We start from the raw sequence: 18,402 nt of genomic DNA, 5'->3' as shown, positions 1-18,402 counted from the left end.
CACGCTGTTCTCCCATGGCTCATTTCCTTCTTCTGTTGATGTACGTACGTATGTGAACGGGCTGACTGATTGCTTCGGGGAACGGGTCTGAAGGGGATGGGCGTGTTTCTTTCGGAGAAGTTGGGTGATTGGATGATGGAATGGGGTCTGGGTGCAAGGATCCCAGATTCATCTGCTCAAACGACAACTTCGGAGCAGCAGCTGTTCTCGCGACAGACCTGGGATAGTGGTAGGGGTGATCACGAGCACGATTTACTTGACGACGACGACCTCGACGATATCGACCTCACGGCATCGACGAACTCGACGACGACGACGACAAGGCAACGAGATGGACATCATGACATCGACACCGATGACGACTACAACGACGACGACTACGACCACCTCGATAACGACGACAACAACAAGGCAACGATATCGAAGGCCTCGGTTGGGTGGTAGGGACGGGCCTGGGTCCTCGACGATGACCTCGACGATGAAAACGACGACGACGACGACGACGACGATGACAACGAGATGGACATCATGACATCGACACCGATGACGACTACAACGACGACGACTACGACCACCTCGATAACGACGACAACAACAAGGCAACGATATCGAAGGCCTCGGTTGGGTGGCAGGGACGGGCCTGGGTCCTCGACGACGGCCTTGCGACACCAACCTCACGACACCGACCTCACGACACCGACCTCACGACACCGACCTCACGACACCGACCTCACGGCACCGGTCTCACAGCAACGACCTCGCGCCACCAGCACTGACGACGACCTCAACAAGACAACGAGATCTACAGGCCTCGGTTGGGTGGTTGGGACGGGCCTGGGACAACGACCATCTAGCACCTCTTAGAGTAAGTGTGCTAAGGACGTCTATCCTCCTTGATGCAATTGAGTCCAACTAACATGTCATGATAAATATTGGCGACGTTCTCTTTGCGCTGCGACACTAGCCGAGTATGAGCAGTGGGGACTGGTCTTCACACGACAGAATCTGCTCATCAACAACCATCTCGATATCAACCTCTTCGACAACAATCTCATCGACAAGAACCTTCTTGTCGCCAACGTATTTCTCAACACAGGCCTCGGTTGGGTGGCTGGGATGGGCCTGGGACATATACAACTAGCTTCTACAATCATCGAGAACGACTATTTACGACAGCATCTTTCGTGACAGCAACCTCACAGCCACTTTGTCGACAGCAATCTCCTCGACAGCAACCTCTTCGACAGCGACTGCCCACACATGAACACCCTACATTCCACCTCCTCCACATCTCCTCCTCAACAGCACTTCCTTTATTACAGGCCTCGGTTGGGTGGCTGGGACGGGCCTGGGTCATCGATGAAACCATTATCGGTGACATATTCTACTTCAGTACTGCAACATACCATGGTCAGCCAATGAAAACCCTCTGCTATTCGATTGCATAAACCATGGCGTACTGACATCATGTTCCAGACAAAATCATGTCTCTCACACCCCATATCTCGATGTGAGGCCTAAGGTGTTGGGAGAGTGCAAGTTGCCTTAGAAGCCAAACCGCAATGAGGTAGACTTCTCTGCAAAGCCGTGACTCGACAGGCTGAGTACTTGTTGTGTGACTGTCTGAGACAGGGGAGTTGTGGGATAAGTGATATCCTATCTGGAGGATAGGTTCTATGGTCTACGGGGAACACCCTTCCTTGAGTCTGTATCTTGTATGGGCAGTCCTGTGACTTGGTTTGCAGTGTACCGAGGATTGTGGATTCCTATGAGACGAGGTTTGTGCAGCTTGCAGCTTGCAGCTTGTCTGTGTATGCGAAGTCGGGTTATGGGTTGCGATGAGTGAGAGACGCATGTCATGGGAGATGGCCTGTATGAGAGAATTTGACTTCAAGAAAAGGTCCTCAATTTGATCCGTGAAGATGATCCATATTTTTCTTGAGACTGAGTGAACTATGCTTGCTGTCAACAAAACCTGGTAAGCTGCACGGGGGCAGTTGTACTTCGCCGCGGATACTCAGAAGCACATTTGGTATAAGCACATAGAATTACGTCATATCATACCATTATCATGAAAGCCTAGATAACCTGTGACTTACACAGGGAAAGTATATAACAAGGAGTAGAACAACAGGCTCCAGGCCTGAAAGAGTTGTTCATTACAAAGCATAGACAAGATCATGGTTCTCCCAATCCGTGAGGTCCATCCACCTGGCACCAAAAGTCAGCTTGAGATGCAAAGGAAGAAACAGAGTGATAGCAAGGGAGGACGGAAGGAAGGTGTGGACGAGAGTGAGGGACTTACTCCTGGTTCTCCAACCGGATATACTCCGGACTCGAGCGGATGCGAGCCTTCTTCTCATTTTGTCGGCGATACCACCACCAGATCAGTCCGAGGATCATCATTGACACCCCGTAACAGACGATGATGGTGATCTCGGCGGGGACGTAGCGGGGGGCGTCTTGCGGGCGGAAGACTTGCGGGCCTGGTTGTTGTTTAGTTATCGAGCCAAGTTTGAGGTTGGTAGGTTTCTCTGGTAAACAGATAGTGTGGCACGGGAGAAACACATACCGATGATATTGCCCGCACAGTACCCGATCAGGTAGATCGCCGCGACGGTTGTCTTCTTGGTGTAGCCGGCGACGTTGGAGGAGATCATGGCCAGCAGGGCCACAAACGAGGTGGCGCTGGCTTGGGTCAGGTAGTAGCCGATCAGCCGGCCGACGTTGTTGGAGAGTGGTAGGGCGACGATGAGAATCATCCCGAGGATACCGGAGACGAGACCGCCCGCACTGCAGAGGAGGCGTTGGTTGGTGTATTGGCCCAGAAAGCCGCTGCCAATGAGGGAGAGGATCTCCACGACGCCGCCGGGCGTGCCGTAGAGGAGAGATTGTTCAGCAGTGTAACCGAAGGAGGTTATCTATTCCCTTGCGTGATTAGTGGTGGTGGAGACAGATTGAGAGGTTCAGGGCATGGAAACGTACCAGCTGACTGAAGAAATTGGTGATTCCGCCGTTGGGGATATCTGCAATGAGAGCGTAGAAGAAGAACGCCCACGTCATCGGATCGATCAGGGCTTCCTTTACTTGGTGGAGCTTGAAATGTTTGTTTCCGATACCTTGCTGGTTGACGCGAACGCGGGCCACGGCCAGAATGCGGTCTTCCTTGGTGAGCCAGCGTGCGTTAAGCTGGCTGTCGGGGACTACCCAGTAGAAGATGACTCCAAGGAGGACAGTCAGGAGGCCCGTCACGAGGAAGACAATCTTCCAGGGAGCAATAGCGGAGCCGTGTTTCTCGGTGCCGACGGCGATACCGTAGGCGACGAAGCCGCCGAGAATCTGTGCGAACCCATTGAAGCTGAACCAGATGTTGACGCGGCTGCCTTGTTCGGACTTAGTGTACCACTGCTCAATGTAACCATATTAGAGCTGGAATAGGAATAAGTAGTGTGGTGTACTTCGGGCCGACTCACCTGAGAGGTTAGCAGAGCAAAGCCCGGGGTGACGGAGGCTTCGAAGACGCCTAGAAAGAAGCTAATTGCACGTTAGAAGAGTCGAATGAGACAGTGGCAAGGGTTCCATACCGAATGGCAACAGCTCCGGAAAAGTTCGACACTGCAGCAAAGCAACACAGGATAGCTCCCCATATGATGATGCACACGGCGGAGTACTTCCCCAAGGGAAGTCTCTGCAGAAGTCTATTTGTCGGATATTCCCATGCCAGATAGCCTGATTGATGAACTGTTAGTCTTCCTGCTACATGGCCGCGTATGAAAGTACGCACCAAAGTAGAATAGACTGCCTAGCCATTGATAGTCATCGCCTTGCAGGTTGATGTCGGTCTTGATGCCCATGATACTGGCGTAGGACAGGGTTGTTTCTAGAATATGTCAACATACATGCTGCCGCATTGAACCGCATGGAATCACTCACTGTCGAGGAAGTTCATGCCATAGACAAAGCACATGATCGGCATGATATGCCAATCGATTCTGCGCAAGAGTCGCTTGTTCGTGGCCTCGTCGAGTTCGATCACCTCCCCCTGGAGATCTTGGAAGACGCCCAGCGCCTCGTCTGCGTCCTGCGCATGCTGGAGAAGGACCGGATCCACGGCCTTGGTGGTATCTTTCTCTTCATCGACCATTGTATGCGACTGGGATTTCTCGTCCCCCATGTTTAATGACACCGAGGGAGCAAGGAGAGAAAAGAGAAGAATGCGTCAAAGGGGATAGAAGTGTGGGGATGAAGGACGGGTGTGACAGACAGGAGGCAAGGGGGCAAGCGGAGATTGACCCAGAGCGACCAGATGGGCTTTATGACTGTCCTCTGAAAAGTCATGGTGCAGCCGGATCGGCAATGGAATTCACAACTGGCTTGCTTGGAAGAGATGGGGTTGCATGAGCGCTCATAGTCCCATAGTCCCATAGTCGGAGATAAGACGCTAGTTGTTTGGCTGTTATCTGGTTTATCTGGGGTAGACGGCTTATCGACCGAATCAGGAGGGTTGGATTCCCGTTAGCTGCATGCAGTAGTTGGAGTACTAAACGATAGTGCCATCCAGTCAGATAAGAATGAGGGGGAAACAGGTTCGAGAGAGGAGAGGGGGGTGAAGGAGGATGTTGAGGTCGAAGAGGACTTGCCACTCGTCCATTGGAGAGATTAGCCGAGTGATTCGAGGCTGGACATGATGCTCCTAGGTTGTTTTCGACTGAGGATGGCAGAGGAACGAATCGTGCTGTCGCTTATCTTGCGACGTCATGAGGCGAGGAGAGGAGAAGGAAGGAAAGTCGCTCAACAACGTCCTGCAAGCGCGGAACTGTCACTCTTCGTTCCGCATCGGATTCCAGATCTGGAGGCCGGCGCTTTGCAACCTCCCCCAACTCAACATTAATAGCATGGCCATATTGCATCCATCCATTGGCAGATAACAATCTTGGCCAGAGGAAAGTATATGCTGAGATATGCTGGGAGATCCACAGACCCATCATCTGCCTGCCTCTACAGTCATGTAAGGTAGAGGCTGGATTTCAGGTCTTATCTCGTCCGGTCTAGATTAGGTTATCATCTCCCATGTTATCAATCACAAAACACATGGCCTGAATGGGCCTGAAAGGCAAGATGACTGATTCAAGGGATCTTATCTTCCCTGCAGGATCGAAACCCCCTCGTCATTATCCGAGAGCTTGGATGCTTGAAAGCAAATTAGTCGTAACATGGCATTATGTTGCTAATCCTGTACATCGTCTATAATAAACAGCCACCCCTCACTCAATTTTAGTTTCCGCCAACACGGGCCTGGTACGCCTCCCAGCCCTCCTTCTGGTACTGCTGCGCCGCCTGCACCGGGTCCGCCGCGGCATAGATCCCGCGACCGGCGATGATGAAATCGGCTCCGCGACCAATCGCAGAGGCGGGGGTCTGGTACTGCTGGCCGAGCTTATCGCCCTTGGAGGAGATATTGACGCCCGTCGTGAACACGACAAAGTCCTCCTCGTCCGAGGCGGAGCTCGCCTCCGACTGCACCTCGCCTAGCGCCCGCGTCGACACGAACCCCATGACGAACTTCTGGTATTTGCGCGCGTAGTCCACCGAGGCGGTGGTGTACTGGCCCGTGGCGAGGGATCCCTTGGAGGTCATCTCGGCCAGGATCAGGAGGCCGCGCTCGGCGCCGTACTCGAAGTCCTCGGCAGCGGCGGTCTGGGCCAGGGCCTCCACGATGCCCTCGCCGGGCAGGATGCTGCAGTTGATGATGTGGGCCCACTCCGAGATCCGGAGGGTGCCCTTGTGGTACTGCTTCTGGACGGTGTTGCCGATGTCGATGAACTTGCGGTCCTCGAAGATCAGGAAGTTGTGCTTCTCGGACAGCGCCTTGAGGCCCTCGATGGTCTCGTTGCTGAAGTCCGACAGGATGTCGATGTGCGTCTTGATCACGGCGATGTAGGGTCCCAGGCCTATGTACATATCTCGGGGGTCAATTCCTTATCATGGAGTGAAAGAGGTTTCGGCGGGCCTACGGTCAGCGAGGTCCAGGAGCTCCTTGGTAGTGGTCACGTCAGCGGAGACGGTCACATTGGTCTTCTTGGCCTCGGCGATCTCGAAGAGGCGCTTGGCCAGAGGGTTGGTGTGCTTGCTCGCACGGGCAGTGTAGGTCAATTGCGACTTGGACGACATGGCGGGGGTTTTGCGGGGTGGTAGCGGATGGGGTGGGATGTGGAGCTTTTTGCTGGAATGGGCAGATTGAGGGATTGACCAGTATGTGAAGAGGCCTCCGATAATGATATCAGTCAAGTAATTGAGCTCAATGGCGGGGTATTGACGAAAAGAGGGCCTGCGGAAGAAAACACGATAGACGATAAAATCATACCCAAAGATTCCCCCTCCATCCTTCATCAGCCACATCGGCTTCTAGATTGCTCCACCTCCGACCGTGGGGTCAGCCACACTGCCGAATGCCGAGGCTGCGGCCCTGAGAGCTTCTCCGCCGAGCTTGAATACAGACAGCCACTGCTCCAAGCCTCGTATCTCAAGATGCTGAGCCAAGTCTCCAGATATCTTTCCACTGACCATAACCTACTTACCATTGCAACTGATACTTGTACACTTACAACAACCCTCACAATGAGCACCAGTCCCTCAACAACCAGTCCCCACTACTACCGTTCAGTCTTCACCCAGAGCTCCAACAAACAAAATTGCTCAGATAAAAGATGCAAACCTAACAGATTCCCTTACGAACATTAACTAGACTACACAGGACCAGCAGCCCATCCCCATCCCCACACTCTCACCAACCTCACCCGTGCACCCCTAGAACAACTCCTTCGCCACGCCAAAGACCGTCAACCACCACAACGCACCCTGCACCAACCAGAACAGACCCCCCCTGTACCGACCCTTACCCTCCGACTTGCCTGAGTACACGTATCCGTGCAAGAACAGCGCCCGCAAGACCACCCACGCCGCGCCCAAGCCCGCCGCCAGCTGCGGGTATTTCAGCCCGGCCACCAGCGTGAAGAGCATAGTCTGGGAGGAGTTCTCCAGGAAATTGGCGTGCGCGCGCTGGGCGCAGTTGAATTGCTCGGCTTTGGGCTGTGTTTTTTTGGGGGGTCATTATCAGTCAATCGATGCCTGGGTGGGTGGAGGGAGAGCGGTGGGAGAAAGGAAACTCACATCAGCCTTGCATTGTTCGACGGTCGCGTAGGTGTGGGGGTAGGGGATTTGGGCCTTCTTCCTGGTGCTGCCCGTGACGATGCCGTGGACGAACCCCAGGACGGGGATGGCGCCCAGCGCGACGGCGATGACGGCGCTGTGTAACCCCCGAGGGGGAAATCGTTAGTCCAGGTTACGATACAGGGGTAAGATTGCATCGATTAAAAGTGACTTACCCGTAGCCCTCAGGAACAGTCAAGGTGAACATGATGGGGAAGTATAGAAGTGGATTTGATTTGGTGGAGTGCAAATTGGTTGGTTGGAGATGGTGAGATTGTTTAGTGATATTGCTCGTGTGGCTTCATCAGCAGATTTCCGGTGGTTTTGTATGGATCCGGCCGGATACGGATCTTAAGCTTTCCCTGCGGACCCTCGCACAGCCGGGGTTCCGTGCTGGAATTCCTCCCCCATTTCTTACGCGTTTCTGCTGCCTGCTGATCGGTAAGCAGTAACGATGCTTCTAGGAGTTTCTCTTCTAGCTATGGTTGACGTGTCGCTTTGTTGCTCCTTGCATTATTCTTTTGATTGGAAACTGCAGAGGCACTAAAGCCAGTTCTAGCCCGGTTACTGCCATTGAAGCCATTGAAGTATTGAAGAAAGGTGACGAAACAAATCAGACAACGATCTACACCCCCATTTTGCTCACACTGCCATACTTCGCTTGCCAGGCAAAGAAATATAACAGGGCCCCCAGAGGTTGACCCACGAGGCAGAAACTAACCCAGAAGATCGAGTTTCCTATCACCCTGCCTGATGGGTCCTTGATCTTTTCTAACGGGGCCGTGATCGCAATTAGCGGCAGTTGGAACATCATCCCCGCAAAGGCAACTCCTGCGTTTAATCAGAATCCATGGAAACGAAACCTGCAGATTGTCTTGCTTACCGATCAGATTGTGTGTCGGAATCCCAACCAGCATCTCGTGGAGAATGGCGGAGACCAGAAATACAACAGTACTCGCCGCGAGCGGACTCCACCCTCGTCCGACGAGTGGCGAGAAAACGTGCCGCTTCATGAAAAGATACACAGGCCGATTCCATGATCGCCAGTACCCTCCGAGGCTGGAACTGTTCCACCAGTCGGTATAGAATTCGCGGTCACCGAAGCGCAGGACTTCGGCTAGCGCATTCAACAGCGACTGAAACACAGCGAAAAATCCAGCCAGCCAGATCACAAGGGAGATTGTGGATAATTTCATCACTCGCTCCAGGATCGACGCAAAATCCATCACAGCGATCTTGTCGATGGAATTCCGGAGAACGGGTGCCGCGTATTGAGCGGAGAGAAGCCAGATGAATACAGTCAGGCAAAAGAACTCGAACAGGCGCTTCGCCACAAAGGACCATCGAATGTGTGATGACCTCGGATAAACGGGCTGGTAAACCAGGGTTGGAGCCAACCAGAAGTAAATGAGATTTCCGAGAGTGATGTTGCGGGGATACGGGCAGGACGAGTAGATCTCTGGGAGTGCCGACTCCATAGATGGGTTGAGCATTGCCTCGCGCAAGTCGCGATTGGTGAAGGCATATGAGCAGATCTTGAACGAGACGATGAGGGCCTGCAGCTCACACAACGTGCCAATTCCAGGGTGGTGGATGTAGAAGTATACGACGAAACTGGTAACCCCAAGACTCAATAGAGTGTTAATGCAATGGAAGAAAGCAGAAAGCCACCAGGTAAGCCGGAAAGTCCGCTGGTCGCGCTCGGCTGCCTCCGCGGAACCATTCTTCTTTCTCTGGCCAACGACCTGCTTGGCCTGCTTCGACGCAGTCAATTCAATGAGATAGGAGATGAAAAGGTGATACGGGACGAGGGCAAAGAGGATCGATCCTAAAACCACGTCCTGTTTGCGGTAGTCATGACATTTGATGCAGATAAGAACGCCATACTACCCGGCGCCGTTAGCCTCGGCATCTCAGTTGCCTCCACATGACAGAGGGTCTTACCTTCATGAAGTTCTCAATGATGAGTCGAAGGTTCATTGCCACTAAGACGAAGAGAAGACATGAGCATTTTCCCAGCGGCGCGTTTAGCAAGACTAGTCAGGTCAATCTCACCTAGGACAATCACCATCAAATTGCGGAAGCCGAGGAAACTTGCCGTCACATTGGGTTCGCGCGTGAGACTGGAATGACGCACTTCGGCGTGATATGCTGCTACATGTCGATATTTGCTTCTCTTCTTCTCCTTCTTGACACCAGCTGTGCCCTCTGCGCCAATTGCGCCAGTCGTAGACGTCTTTCGGTTTGTGGTCGCGGACGACGAAAGAGTGTCGTCACTGCCGGTACTCACAGCACCTGTAGCGTCGGAGATCTCTTCGGCGGAATGCATAGATGAAATCGCGTTGAGAAGTTCAAACCCCTAACTCATCCAGTAAGCTCGCATCCCAGCTTGGAGATTGAATGATGGGTGTCCCAGGAGGTGGTTCGCTCGGACAAAGAACTCGTAACGGTCAAAGACAATTGCGGAGATACAAAGCGGGACGCAGGACGAGGGATCCCACCTGGGTTTAGACACTCAAAGATCATGACAGGAGACGATGGAGAGAAGAGGGGGGCAGATAGGGATTAATTATAGAGCAGTGGTGGGGGGGAAGGAAAGGGACCAATTCTGTGGAAACTGGAAAGACCCGAAGCAGCGCGGCGGGGTTCAATAATAGTTCTAGGTCCAGCAGGTTAATCAAAGCAGCTTTTTTAGTTTGTTGCAAAAAGACCGTTATTTTAGCTGCTTAATCTGACAGGACAACGTGCTGCAACCTTGGGGCTACAGAGTTAGGAAGGAGACCGGGGGGTTTCCAAGAAAGCTACGTACTCCGCCGGCGTAGTTGGCAGCAGCAGCAGCATAAGGTACAGTACTAACTAAGTTACTACGTAGGAGGTAACAGTAGTTACTTCGTACCCGTCTGGAGTCTGGCCAGTTGCCCTCCTCTATTTCCTATCCCCGGCCAATGATGCTTTCTGCCGCGCCGCCGCCCCTTCCCCCAAAGTAGGTTTAGTTCATTCATTATTCACCGTCCAACTCCCTCCAAACACCCAACTGCTCCAACCAGCCAGTCAGCCTGGAGGACAAACACTAATTTTCCTTCTTTACTTCTTTATTACGAACAATTAATTAAAGCTACTGCATGCACGACATGTTGGGACAGTTCTAGCTGGGATCTTGCCACTTTGGTTGAGGTCTGGCTTCCTGCGCGTCTTCGTATTCGGCCTTCTTCCATGCTTGCGACGACTGTCTCGCCCATCTTTCCGTCATCCTGTTTCCCTGCCTTACACTGTCACCCCAACGATCCATAGCTCCGATTATCTCGACCTCTCCACTGCTTTGCAATGGCTTATTACGATGACTCTGCTGGAGACTCCCAGCCCTTTGGAAGACCTCCCAAATCCTACGAAGGCAACATTGTGGGACCGCGACGACCAAGTACGTTTTGTTTTTCTCATCCGTTGCCCGTCGCGAAGGCCTTCTTAACCGCCGCCCAATTTTAGGACTGGTAACCGACTATGGCTCTTCACTGGTACAATGGATGCGCACACGACAGCCTCGGTACAAGGGAGGCCATCGCATGGAGGTTGAAAGACCCAGTGCAAGCTACGTGATCGATGTGAGTCGCAATTGTCCAGCAGGTTTGAGTTCAATCAACTAATATGCTCGCGGTTCCTTTGTCTCTAGATGCTACCACCGTTGGCACGAATCCACAACCCCGCTGACACAATTCCCGTCCGACACTTGCACCAATCTATCGGAAAGTCCAAGAAGCCGATCACAGTTGTAAGATGGACGCCCGAGGGAAGGCGTCTGTTGACGGGTGGGCACACCGGAGAATTCATGCTGTGGAACGGAACTGCATTTAACTTCGAAACGGTCATGGACGTGCGTATCGCCGATTGCTGATTATACGCAGTCTGCAAGTTCGACATTTGCTGATGGGATGTACAGGCGCATTATGACCAATTACAAGCGGGTGTCACTTCGCTGGCGTGGTCTCACAGCCATGACTGGTTGATCTCGGGTGGGCAGAAGGGCGATGTGAAGTATTGGCGGCCCAATTTCAACAACGTCGAGACGATTGATGATGCACACCACGACGCCGTACGAGATCTGGCGTGGTCTCCAAGCGACACCAAGTTCCTTTCGGCTTCCGACGACACCACCCTCAAGATCTTCGACTTCACCCAAAGGACTTGCGACACTGTCTTGACGGGGCACAATTGGGATGTGAAATCATGCGACTGGCATCCCACGAAGGGGCTGCTCGTTTCCGGCTCCAAAGATCACCAGGTCAAGTTCTGGGATCCTCGAACGACAAGATGCTTGACAACCCTTCATAGCCACAAGAATACGGTCACAACGACACGCTTCTCGCGCGTCAATAGTAATCTGCTTGCCACTTCGTCGCGTGACCAGACGGCAAGAGTTTTTGACTTGCGCATGATGCGCGATATTTGCATCTTGCGCGGTCATGAAAAGCCAATTTCCTCTCTCACATGGCATCCCGTTCACAGTTCCCTCATCTCCACGGGCAGCGAGGACGGTTCATTGTATCATTACCTACTCGACGAGCCTAATCTGCCAGCTGGCCAAATACCTACGATTGCTCCGTACGACAGTCCGGACCCCGCCAACACACCTGCACAAGTCATATACCCCGCTCATCGGGTACAGTACGCACATGGGGCTACTATCTGGTCACTCGATTGGCACCCTCTTGGTCACATTCTTGCCTCGGGCTCGAAGGATAATTTCACCCGGTTCTGGTCTCGCGCTAGGCCAGGAGAAACGAGTTACATGAAAGACAGATTCCATATTGGCGAAGAGGCGGCAGAGGCGCAAGGGACATGGAGTCGCGGGTTTGGGAGACGACAGATGCGTGAGGAGGAGGAGCAAGAGCTGCAGGATGAGGCTGAGGGTCTGGTTGATCAGAAGAAAACTTCTGGACCCCAAGGCCTTCCAGGAATCCAGGCACAGCCCGGCGGTGTGCCTCAGCCGGATGGTTTCGGCTCATTGTTGCCAGGAATTGGCGTTCCTCAGCCTCTACCGCAGCCTGGCTATCCTGCATCAATGCCTCCAATGGATCCTAGCCGTCTGGCGCAATATCTATCTACCCAGCCACCGCCCCCGCCGAACAACTTCCCCCCAACAACCGGATTTCCCGGCTACCCGATGCACCCCGCTATGTCGGGACCTCCACCATCAAACGCCGATCTTGCGGAGCTTCAGAAGCAGCTTATGTCCCAAGGTATCCCTTTACCAAATTTCCCTCCACCGAACCATGGCGGCATGCCTGGAGGTCTACCCGGCTTGGGTGGTGGCGGTGCACCCGACAATGGGTACGGAAGATAGTTCTCATGAACTGATAGATGTTGTCCTGGAGGTCTGGCGCCATAGTGTGTTGGTGTGTTGGTAATTCGCCATGTGATATACACACATGTTGCGCCAATGCTTTTTTCTGTAGCCCTCGAGAGACCGGTGAGACTCGGATACATCACTAGGCATAAATAGCATGCCTTGAACCCATGGCCTGCAGGGAACCGGGCATGTCTGTATTTGAATGAGCATCATGAAGGCATCTTGACCCTTGATCTGTTCTCTTCATAGACCACCTGGCATTGGGAAGCTTGATAGAATGAGGACCAAGACATTAATACCACCCCATAGAAGGGGGATCCATGTGGACATTCTGAAATTACCTGCCTCGTAGACAGCGCCGAGACTGTTCCATTCTTAGTAAGCATATTCAGCAGCGAGAGCATAGACTTTATATACTCACACTAGACCAACAATACTCCCAGCCAGGAGCGCCTCTATGCCCCCAATGGCCAGGTAGAATGCGGGCACAGCTAGACAAGCTTTCCAACTTCGACATTGCATTGCCACTGCCCATGCTGCAACTAAGAGATGACTACCTCCATAGAAGATAAAGGTCCAATAGAAGGTGAATCGCCAGATGTCCCGTGTATAGTAGAGGTAATTAGCTCGGGACTCGCTCGCCGGTAGTAGCTCATAGAGGGAGGGGAATGCCGGCGTCTGGTAGTTGATCGGCACACGATTATTGGCCATCTGACCACAAGACAGATTTCCTTGTTTTCGCAGGTTGAAAGAAACTATACAGCTTGGTGATCAGATGACAAAACCATAATACCAGCTAGACGTTAGAATGCATTCACTTGGAATGGGGTTAAAGGAGAAGGAGGGAGCAACTGATAAGATCCGCAACGGCCGATGGTGGCTGGCAGTTGCTGCAAGCTTGTTTGCACTGTTTGCGATAGACGATGGAAATATACCCACTTTTAACCTCGGCAGGTGATCTGGGGTTCTCCGCGGTAACATCGCCGCGGCCCTCTTCCGTCTTATCTCTCCCTCTCTTCCTAAAGGACGTCTTCTTCAGCAGCTCATGTCCCTTTTGTCGGACACAACTATACTTCCCAGCCCCCAAGATGGCAACAGAGCGCTCCTTGGGTGCTCTTCTTCGGTCGCTTCAGACCTCGTCTGATTTGCATGATGTCCTCGCGTACGTCAGACTGCACCCGGCGACGGCCTCATAACATCCACTGACTGCCTTATCTGCCAGCTTGCTTCCGACGGCAACGAGCCTCTTATATGTGCTTGGAAACCCATTGAATATCACCCTGCTTGCATCAAATCTGCTAGCCGCCCCGGCCTTGTGGCATGGTCCTGTCGATCTTCTTGCATGTCGAAAGATCCTCAGCGTCTACAACACTGCCGCCATTGCACTTCTGCAAAATGAAGAATCGGAGGATATTAGAGTCTCGTACATGAAGCCTCGGAAGATTGAGCGCGAAGATTGGGTCAAGGCGGTAGTCAACGGAGCGAACGACAAGTCGCCGCGATGGCGACATGTTATTCTGATTGGCGGGATCCTACTGGGCTTCGAAGGCCAAAACAGACAGGGTCTGCCATCGCAGGTCCGGAGGAAGCTTGAGTCGGCTCTCGTGACGGCCGCTCAATTTGCTCTCGAGGATTTGGATCCCCAGAATGAGGTTGATGGTCGGTGCATCACCATGGTGCTGAACTATACCTTCGAGCTCATATCCGACTACGAGAAAAGCAGGCTGGACTACGATCGCCTATTGCCAGTTATGGTCAATGCGACGTTCGCATCGCCGGAAGGCCTTGAAGGAGGGTACTTTCTTGGGACCGTTGACAAGGATGTTGTTGAAGCGCCTGGGAAACGGTTTCAGTGGTCGCCACAATCCGATACCTTTCTTCGCGTGTCGGCAATTTCATCGAGTCCGCTCGTGTCTGCCTTGGGCCCTCTGTCCCGACTCATTGCCCACGCGGTTGAGAATGTTCAAGATCCAGGGTTAGTCGCACGATCCATGGATCAAATCACGGACTTTGTGCGGACGTTGATGGTTCAGTGGCGTCAGAACAAACTGTCGGAAGTCGATCGGGCTGAAGAGGCGGAATTCCTGGATCCGGAGTCGCTAAGGAGCACAATTCCGGGGCTCTGGAAACTGCTTCGCAACTGCTTGTATTCGATCGTGATTGTTCTTCGGGCTGTTCTTGGAAGGGTTCTCAATGACCATATACTGGCTGCTCATCAAAGTGAGTGACTCGGTTGGAATCTCGTGCTGAATCGCAATACTAACCTCTACTAGGTGCGCCGTTCCTGTCCATGCAAGCTCTACACATACTTCGCAACCTCTATTTCATCTCGTCTCGCATTGGTCAGAATGCTTCATCGCAGCATGTGTTTGTGACCTTGACTGCGGTGGATATCCTTGCGCAATACCCTGACTTGACCGAGAACTTCCTTCGAAGCATCAAACCCAGTGAGCTGGGTCAAATCCCTGCCCATCCGGTGGAAAGATGCTTGGATCTCTTCTTCCTCAATACTTCCGAGCTGTTTACTCCCGTCTTGTCTTCCACGTTCAGCGAGGAGCTGCTCATCGCTGCTGCCACGCCGTATCTTCCGGCAGGCGGCAACAACCATCTGCTCGAGATTTTCGAAGCTGCCCACAGTGTGGTGTTAGCTGTATTCGCCATCCCCGGCAACGCAACTATTGCAGCCAAACACCTACCCTTCTACATCGACAATCTTTTTGCCGTGAGCCACTCCGTCTCTGCTGCTAGTAAACCACTCGATTAACCAACTGCTCATAGGTATTCCCCGACAACCTCTCTGCCCGTCAATTCCGCCTCGCCTTCAAAACCGTCATCCAAGTCACGGCACCCCCTTCTCCGATCGCCAACAGCCAGCCCCTTTTCCCGTCTGTCCTCTTGGAGGTTCTCTACGACCGAGCCCTGCACGCCACCTCCGACAAACTTCTCCCGCAGCCGGCGCCAGGCGACGCTGACGAAGGGGGTTCCGAGCTCAACGCCCCGCCGCCCGTGACCGAGCAGGCGGCCCTCACGCTGGCTCTGATCGACAGTCTCTGTTTCCTGCACGTGGACGAGCTGGAGGACTGGCTTCCCCTCACGGCGCAGCTGCTGACTGCGATTCGCGCGCCGGACATGCACAAGCTCTGCGTGGAGCGGTTCTGGGAGGCCCTGAGCAACGGCGAGATGGACGTGGAGCGCGCCCATTTCTGCGTGGCGTGGTGGAGCACGTGGGGCGGGCGCGAGATGGTGCTTTATGGGGCCGCCGATCTGAGTGACTCGGTGACTGCTGCGACTGTGGAGGGAGAGGCCGGGGCGGGGGCGGAGGCTGAAGGGGCGTTCATGATGAGTGGCGCCCTTGGAAGTGTTGCGAGGGAGAGTAAGCTCTGAGCTGCCCGCGTTCTTTACGGATTGTATATACAGAAGGGAGATGGATGCATGCATGCGGACGTTTGTTGTGCAATGAGCTTGAGCGCAAGGGCGTTTAGAGTTGGTTTTGCTTTTGCTTTGGGATATTTGATACCACTCACGCGACTGTTGAACATAAACTGTGAATATATTTATTGGGAGCCATAGCTCGTGTCTCGTTGATACAATAGATCTCTGGTAGATTAGGATGTACAGTACGTATTAAACCTCAAAGTAATGAAATGGGGAATCAATAACCAAATGACAGATATCAACACCCCGACTCCCATATCTACCATGCCCCAAATCCCCATATCCCCACAATATACAGCCATTACCCTTCCCCGATCGTCAAGAAAGGTTTTGCCGCCCAGAATTCAAACAAACGGAATCCCCACCCAACTCCTCTTCCTATACTCCCGATACTGATCCCCGAAGAAGGCACAGAGGTAATTCTCCTCTCCTAGACACAAAAAGATCTCAAATTAGCCTGACCCAACACCCAGCAAAAGAAAATCCAATCCCAACAGGAAAGGGTTATGTAGGGATAAGGGGGAGGAACATACTCCTCACGCGCAGCCGGAAGAACCGCCACAGGACCAGGGCATACCCGACGAGACAGGCGACGTTCCCCAGGACGAGCTGGGTGCCGATGCCCCACCAGAAGAAGCCGAAGTAGGACGGGTGGCGCAGCACGCGGTAGACGCCGTGGGTGATCAGGCGGTGGTCGTCGCGGCGGGCCACCTGCACCGTGTGGTTGAAGCTGCTGCCGGCCTGGGCCATGGCGACGGAGCGGATGGTCTGGCCGAGGACCACGAGGGTGAGGCCGAGGACGACGGCGAGCGGGAATCGGAGGCGGTATGCATGGAAGGGTTCCATGCTTTCGGAGGTGTAGATGCCCATTCGGGACAAGAGGTTCAGGACCTGGCCCTGGTGCTGGCCCTGGTGGTAGGTCGCCGGGGCTAAGGTGTTGGAGAGTAGGCATTCGAGGAGCGCGGACCCGTGCGCGACGTTGTAAGCCCAGCCGTTGGAGGTCAGAAGGAAGGCGGTGGTGTCGGCGAAGCGCGGGTTGTAGGTTGCGGTGGTGTAGTACTCCAGGAAGTGGAAGAGGCTGAGGCTGGCGAGGAAGAAGGGTAGGCGCCAGAGTCGGGTGGTGGTCAGGAGGAGCAGGTAGAGGGTTAGGCTTGTGGTGAGGCCTAGGGTGGTGCCGAGCAGGAAGGCGCGGAGGGAGATTCCCGAGAGGGATTTCGTGCCCGTGGGGAGGTTGGAGGGGTCGAGGGGCGGTGTTGGTGGTGAGGGTGAGGGGGATGTGGATGGGGGTGCGGATGGGGGTGCGGATGGGGGTGCGGATGCGGATGCGGATGGGGTCGACGGCTGCGAGGGTTGGTAGGCGCGGTATTGGGGCGTTGTGAGGGAGACCGGGGTCGTGGTCGCTGGTGGTGTGCTGCTCATTTTGTCGATTAGGGGGCGGGGGGGGGGTGGTTAGGTGGTGGTGGTTGTTATTGTTGTTGTAAGTTGGGTGTGGTGTTTAAGTTAGTGGTGGTGGTTGTGGTGATGTCGGTGATGCATTGCTTTAGGGGGGTGAGGCGGGGGTTTTGTTATAGTTTTGCTAGTGTCTGAGCATGATGCGACAAAGACTGTTGGTTGAACGAGCGGATTGCTGAAAGCGAGCGAGAACAATCGCAGCGCAGCGGGCGCGGGGAACAACAAAGATTGTTGTTGTTGATGCTTCATTTCCCTCCATCGGGACTCTCTCTACCTCCGCGCCGCGCTGATTCCATGGTGTTGCCCGCTGGTCTTACATAAGGTGGCCCTCCACGGGTGATGATTGGCCGGGAACTCTGGTCCGTTGCTGTAGGGTGGTCTTATAGTTCGCACTCAATCACGAACTCTTTCAAGAACTTTCCTTTGTTTGCGGTTTCATCACGAGCGCGAGGCTGTCTTCAACGCTCATGGACATTTACTCGTGCTGGTGTGTCAATGGAATGCAGCTTTGGAGTCAATAAAGCGAGCCGGAGTAGCCACTCACGGTCTGAGGCGGGCTTCTTCTCAAGCTACTCAATGGGGATATGTGCATATCCCTCTGGCTGTTCTACCTTGGATTTATCAACACTCCAAACATCATACTCATCAATAATGCACATGGCCCTGCACGCAGGGCTGCGATTGAAAGGCTCTTGTACATAGCTCTGGATCGCTGAGCTAGCAATATTGACAGACGATCGGTCCCAGAAGAATCAGGTACAGATACCGATCTCCAAGATGCCATCAGACTGTCTATGTACTGGACTCAAAGCGGACTGCCATACACCGAAAGGGGTATCATTTTCCCCAGGTCTACGCATTTAGTGATACTAAAAATTATATCATGACACTCAGCATACCCTATGAAACTGCCACTCTGCGTGTTATTTCATCATGGTCAGAGCATAATATATCGCATGGCC

The 18,402-nt window shown here is 53.5% G+C and overlaps 9 protein-coding genes across 9 annotated transcripts; 4 read left to right on the top strand and 5 right to left on the bottom strand.

The window, feature by feature from the left end:
- Positions 1–14: 14 nt before the first annotated feature.
- BO95DRAFT_428009 (uncharacterized protein) lies at positions 15–444 on the top strand (the record flags this gene model as incomplete). Its single annotated transcript, XM_025584826.1, has 2 exons — positions 15–44; positions 94–444. The coding sequence occupies 2 exons, from the start codon at positions 15–17 to the stop codon at positions 442–444; spliced, it is 381 nt and encodes a 126-aa protein (XP_025446614.1).
- Positions 445–528: 84 nt separating this feature from the next.
- Positions 529–864, top strand: BO95DRAFT_459602 (uncharacterized protein; the record flags this gene model as incomplete). Its single annotated transcript, XM_025588665.1, has 1 exon — positions 529–864. The coding sequence occupies one exon, from the start codon at positions 529–531 to the stop codon at positions 862–864; it is 336 nt and encodes a 111-aa protein (XP_025446613.1).
- Positions 865–2,052: 1,188 nt separating this feature from the next.
- BO95DRAFT_221212 (allantoate permease family MFS transporter) lies at positions 2,053–4,429 on the bottom strand. The gene is made up of 8 exons (XM_025581198.1): positions 3,934–4,429; positions 3,785–3,880; positions 3,585–3,729; positions 3,474–3,534; positions 2,986–3,405; positions 2,573–2,921; positions 2,306–2,486; positions 2,053–2,211 (listed from the first exon to the last, which is right to left on the bottom strand). Exons 1-8 carry the CDS (start codon positions 4,172–4,174, stop codon positions 2,160–2,162), a joined length of 1,545 nt encoding a protein of 514 aa, XP_025446612.1. The 5' UTR covers positions 4,175–4,429; the 3' UTR covers positions 2,053–2,159.
- Positions 4,430–5,216: 787 nt separating this feature from the next.
- On the bottom strand, positions 5,217–6,352 carry pyrG (orotidine-5'-phosphate decarboxylase pyrG). The gene has a single exon (XM_025585603.1). It carries the CDS (start codon positions 5,959–5,961, stop codon positions 5,275–5,277), a length of 687 nt encoding a protein of 228 aa, XP_025446611.1. The 5' UTR covers positions 5,962–6,352; the 3' UTR covers positions 5,217–5,274.
- A 124-nt stretch (positions 6,353–6,476) lies between these two features.
- BO95DRAFT_470634 (putative diacylglycerol O-acyltransferase (DgaT)) lies at positions 6,477–9,932 on the bottom strand. The gene is made up of 7 exons (XM_025589533.1): positions 9,711–9,932; positions 9,265–9,568; positions 9,154–9,194; positions 8,093–9,095; positions 7,839–8,040; positions 7,171–7,306; positions 6,477–7,089 (listed from the first exon to the last, which is right to left on the bottom strand). The coding sequence occupies exons 2-7, from the start codon at positions 9,536–9,538 to the stop codon at positions 6,808–6,810; spliced, it is 1,938 nt and encodes a 645-aa protein (XP_025446610.1). The 5' UTR covers positions 9,539–9,568; positions 9,711–9,932; the 3' UTR covers positions 6,477–6,807.
- Positions 9,933–10,232: 300 nt separating this feature from the next.
- On the top strand, positions 10,233–12,850 carry BO95DRAFT_478958 (WD repeat protein). Its single transcript, XM_025590070.1, has 4 exons — positions 10,233–10,627; positions 10,693–10,808; positions 10,877–11,077; positions 11,144–12,850. The coding sequence occupies exons 1-4, from the start codon at positions 10,534–10,536 to the stop codon at positions 12,545–12,547; spliced, it is 1,815 nt and encodes a 604-aa protein (XP_025446609.1). The 5' UTR covers positions 10,233–10,533; the 3' UTR covers positions 12,548–12,850.
- On the bottom strand, positions 12,797–13,264 carry BO95DRAFT_352974 (uncharacterized protein; the record flags this gene model as incomplete). Its single annotated transcript, XM_025582156.1, has 2 exons — positions 12,797–12,917; positions 12,975–13,264. The coding sequence occupies 2 exons, from the start codon at positions 13,262–13,264 to the stop codon at positions 12,797–12,799; spliced, it is 411 nt and encodes a 136-aa protein (XP_025446608.1).
- Positions 13,265–13,641: 377 nt separating this feature from the next.
- pex8 (putative peroxisomal membrane protein Pex17) lies at positions 13,642–16,111 on the top strand (the record flags this gene model as incomplete). The annotated part of the gene is made up of 4 exons (XM_025583986.1): positions 13,642–13,715; positions 13,776–14,773; positions 14,827–15,275; positions 15,332–16,111. The coding sequence occupies 4 exons, from the start codon at positions 13,642–13,644 to the stop codon at positions 15,935–15,937; spliced, it is 2,127 nt and encodes a 708-aa protein (XP_025446607.1). The 3' UTR covers positions 15,938–16,111.
- A 230-nt stretch (positions 16,112–16,341) lies between these two features.
- On the bottom strand, positions 16,342–17,284 carry BO95DRAFT_321241 (protein-S-isoprenylcysteine carboxyl O-methyltransferase; the record flags this gene model as incomplete). The annotated part of the gene is made up of 2 exons (XM_025581797.1): positions 16,342–16,418; positions 16,522–17,284. Coding segments are annotated over 2 exons (840 nt in total), but the record flags the coding sequence as incomplete, so codon positions are not given.
- Positions 17,285–18,402: the final 1,118 nt, after the last annotated feature.

This window comes from Aspergillus brunneoviolaceus, assembly GCF_003184695.1.
Source record: "Aspergillus brunneoviolaceus CBS 621.78 unplaced genomic scaffold BO95scaffold_6, whole genome shotgun sequence".
Classification (NCBI taxonomy): Eukaryota; Fungi; Ascomycota; class Eurotiomycetes; order Eurotiales; family Aspergillaceae; genus Aspergillus; species Aspergillus brunneoviolaceus.
Note: the sequence above shows the minus strand (reverse complement) of the source record. Positions and strands in the feature narration are given on the sequence as shown.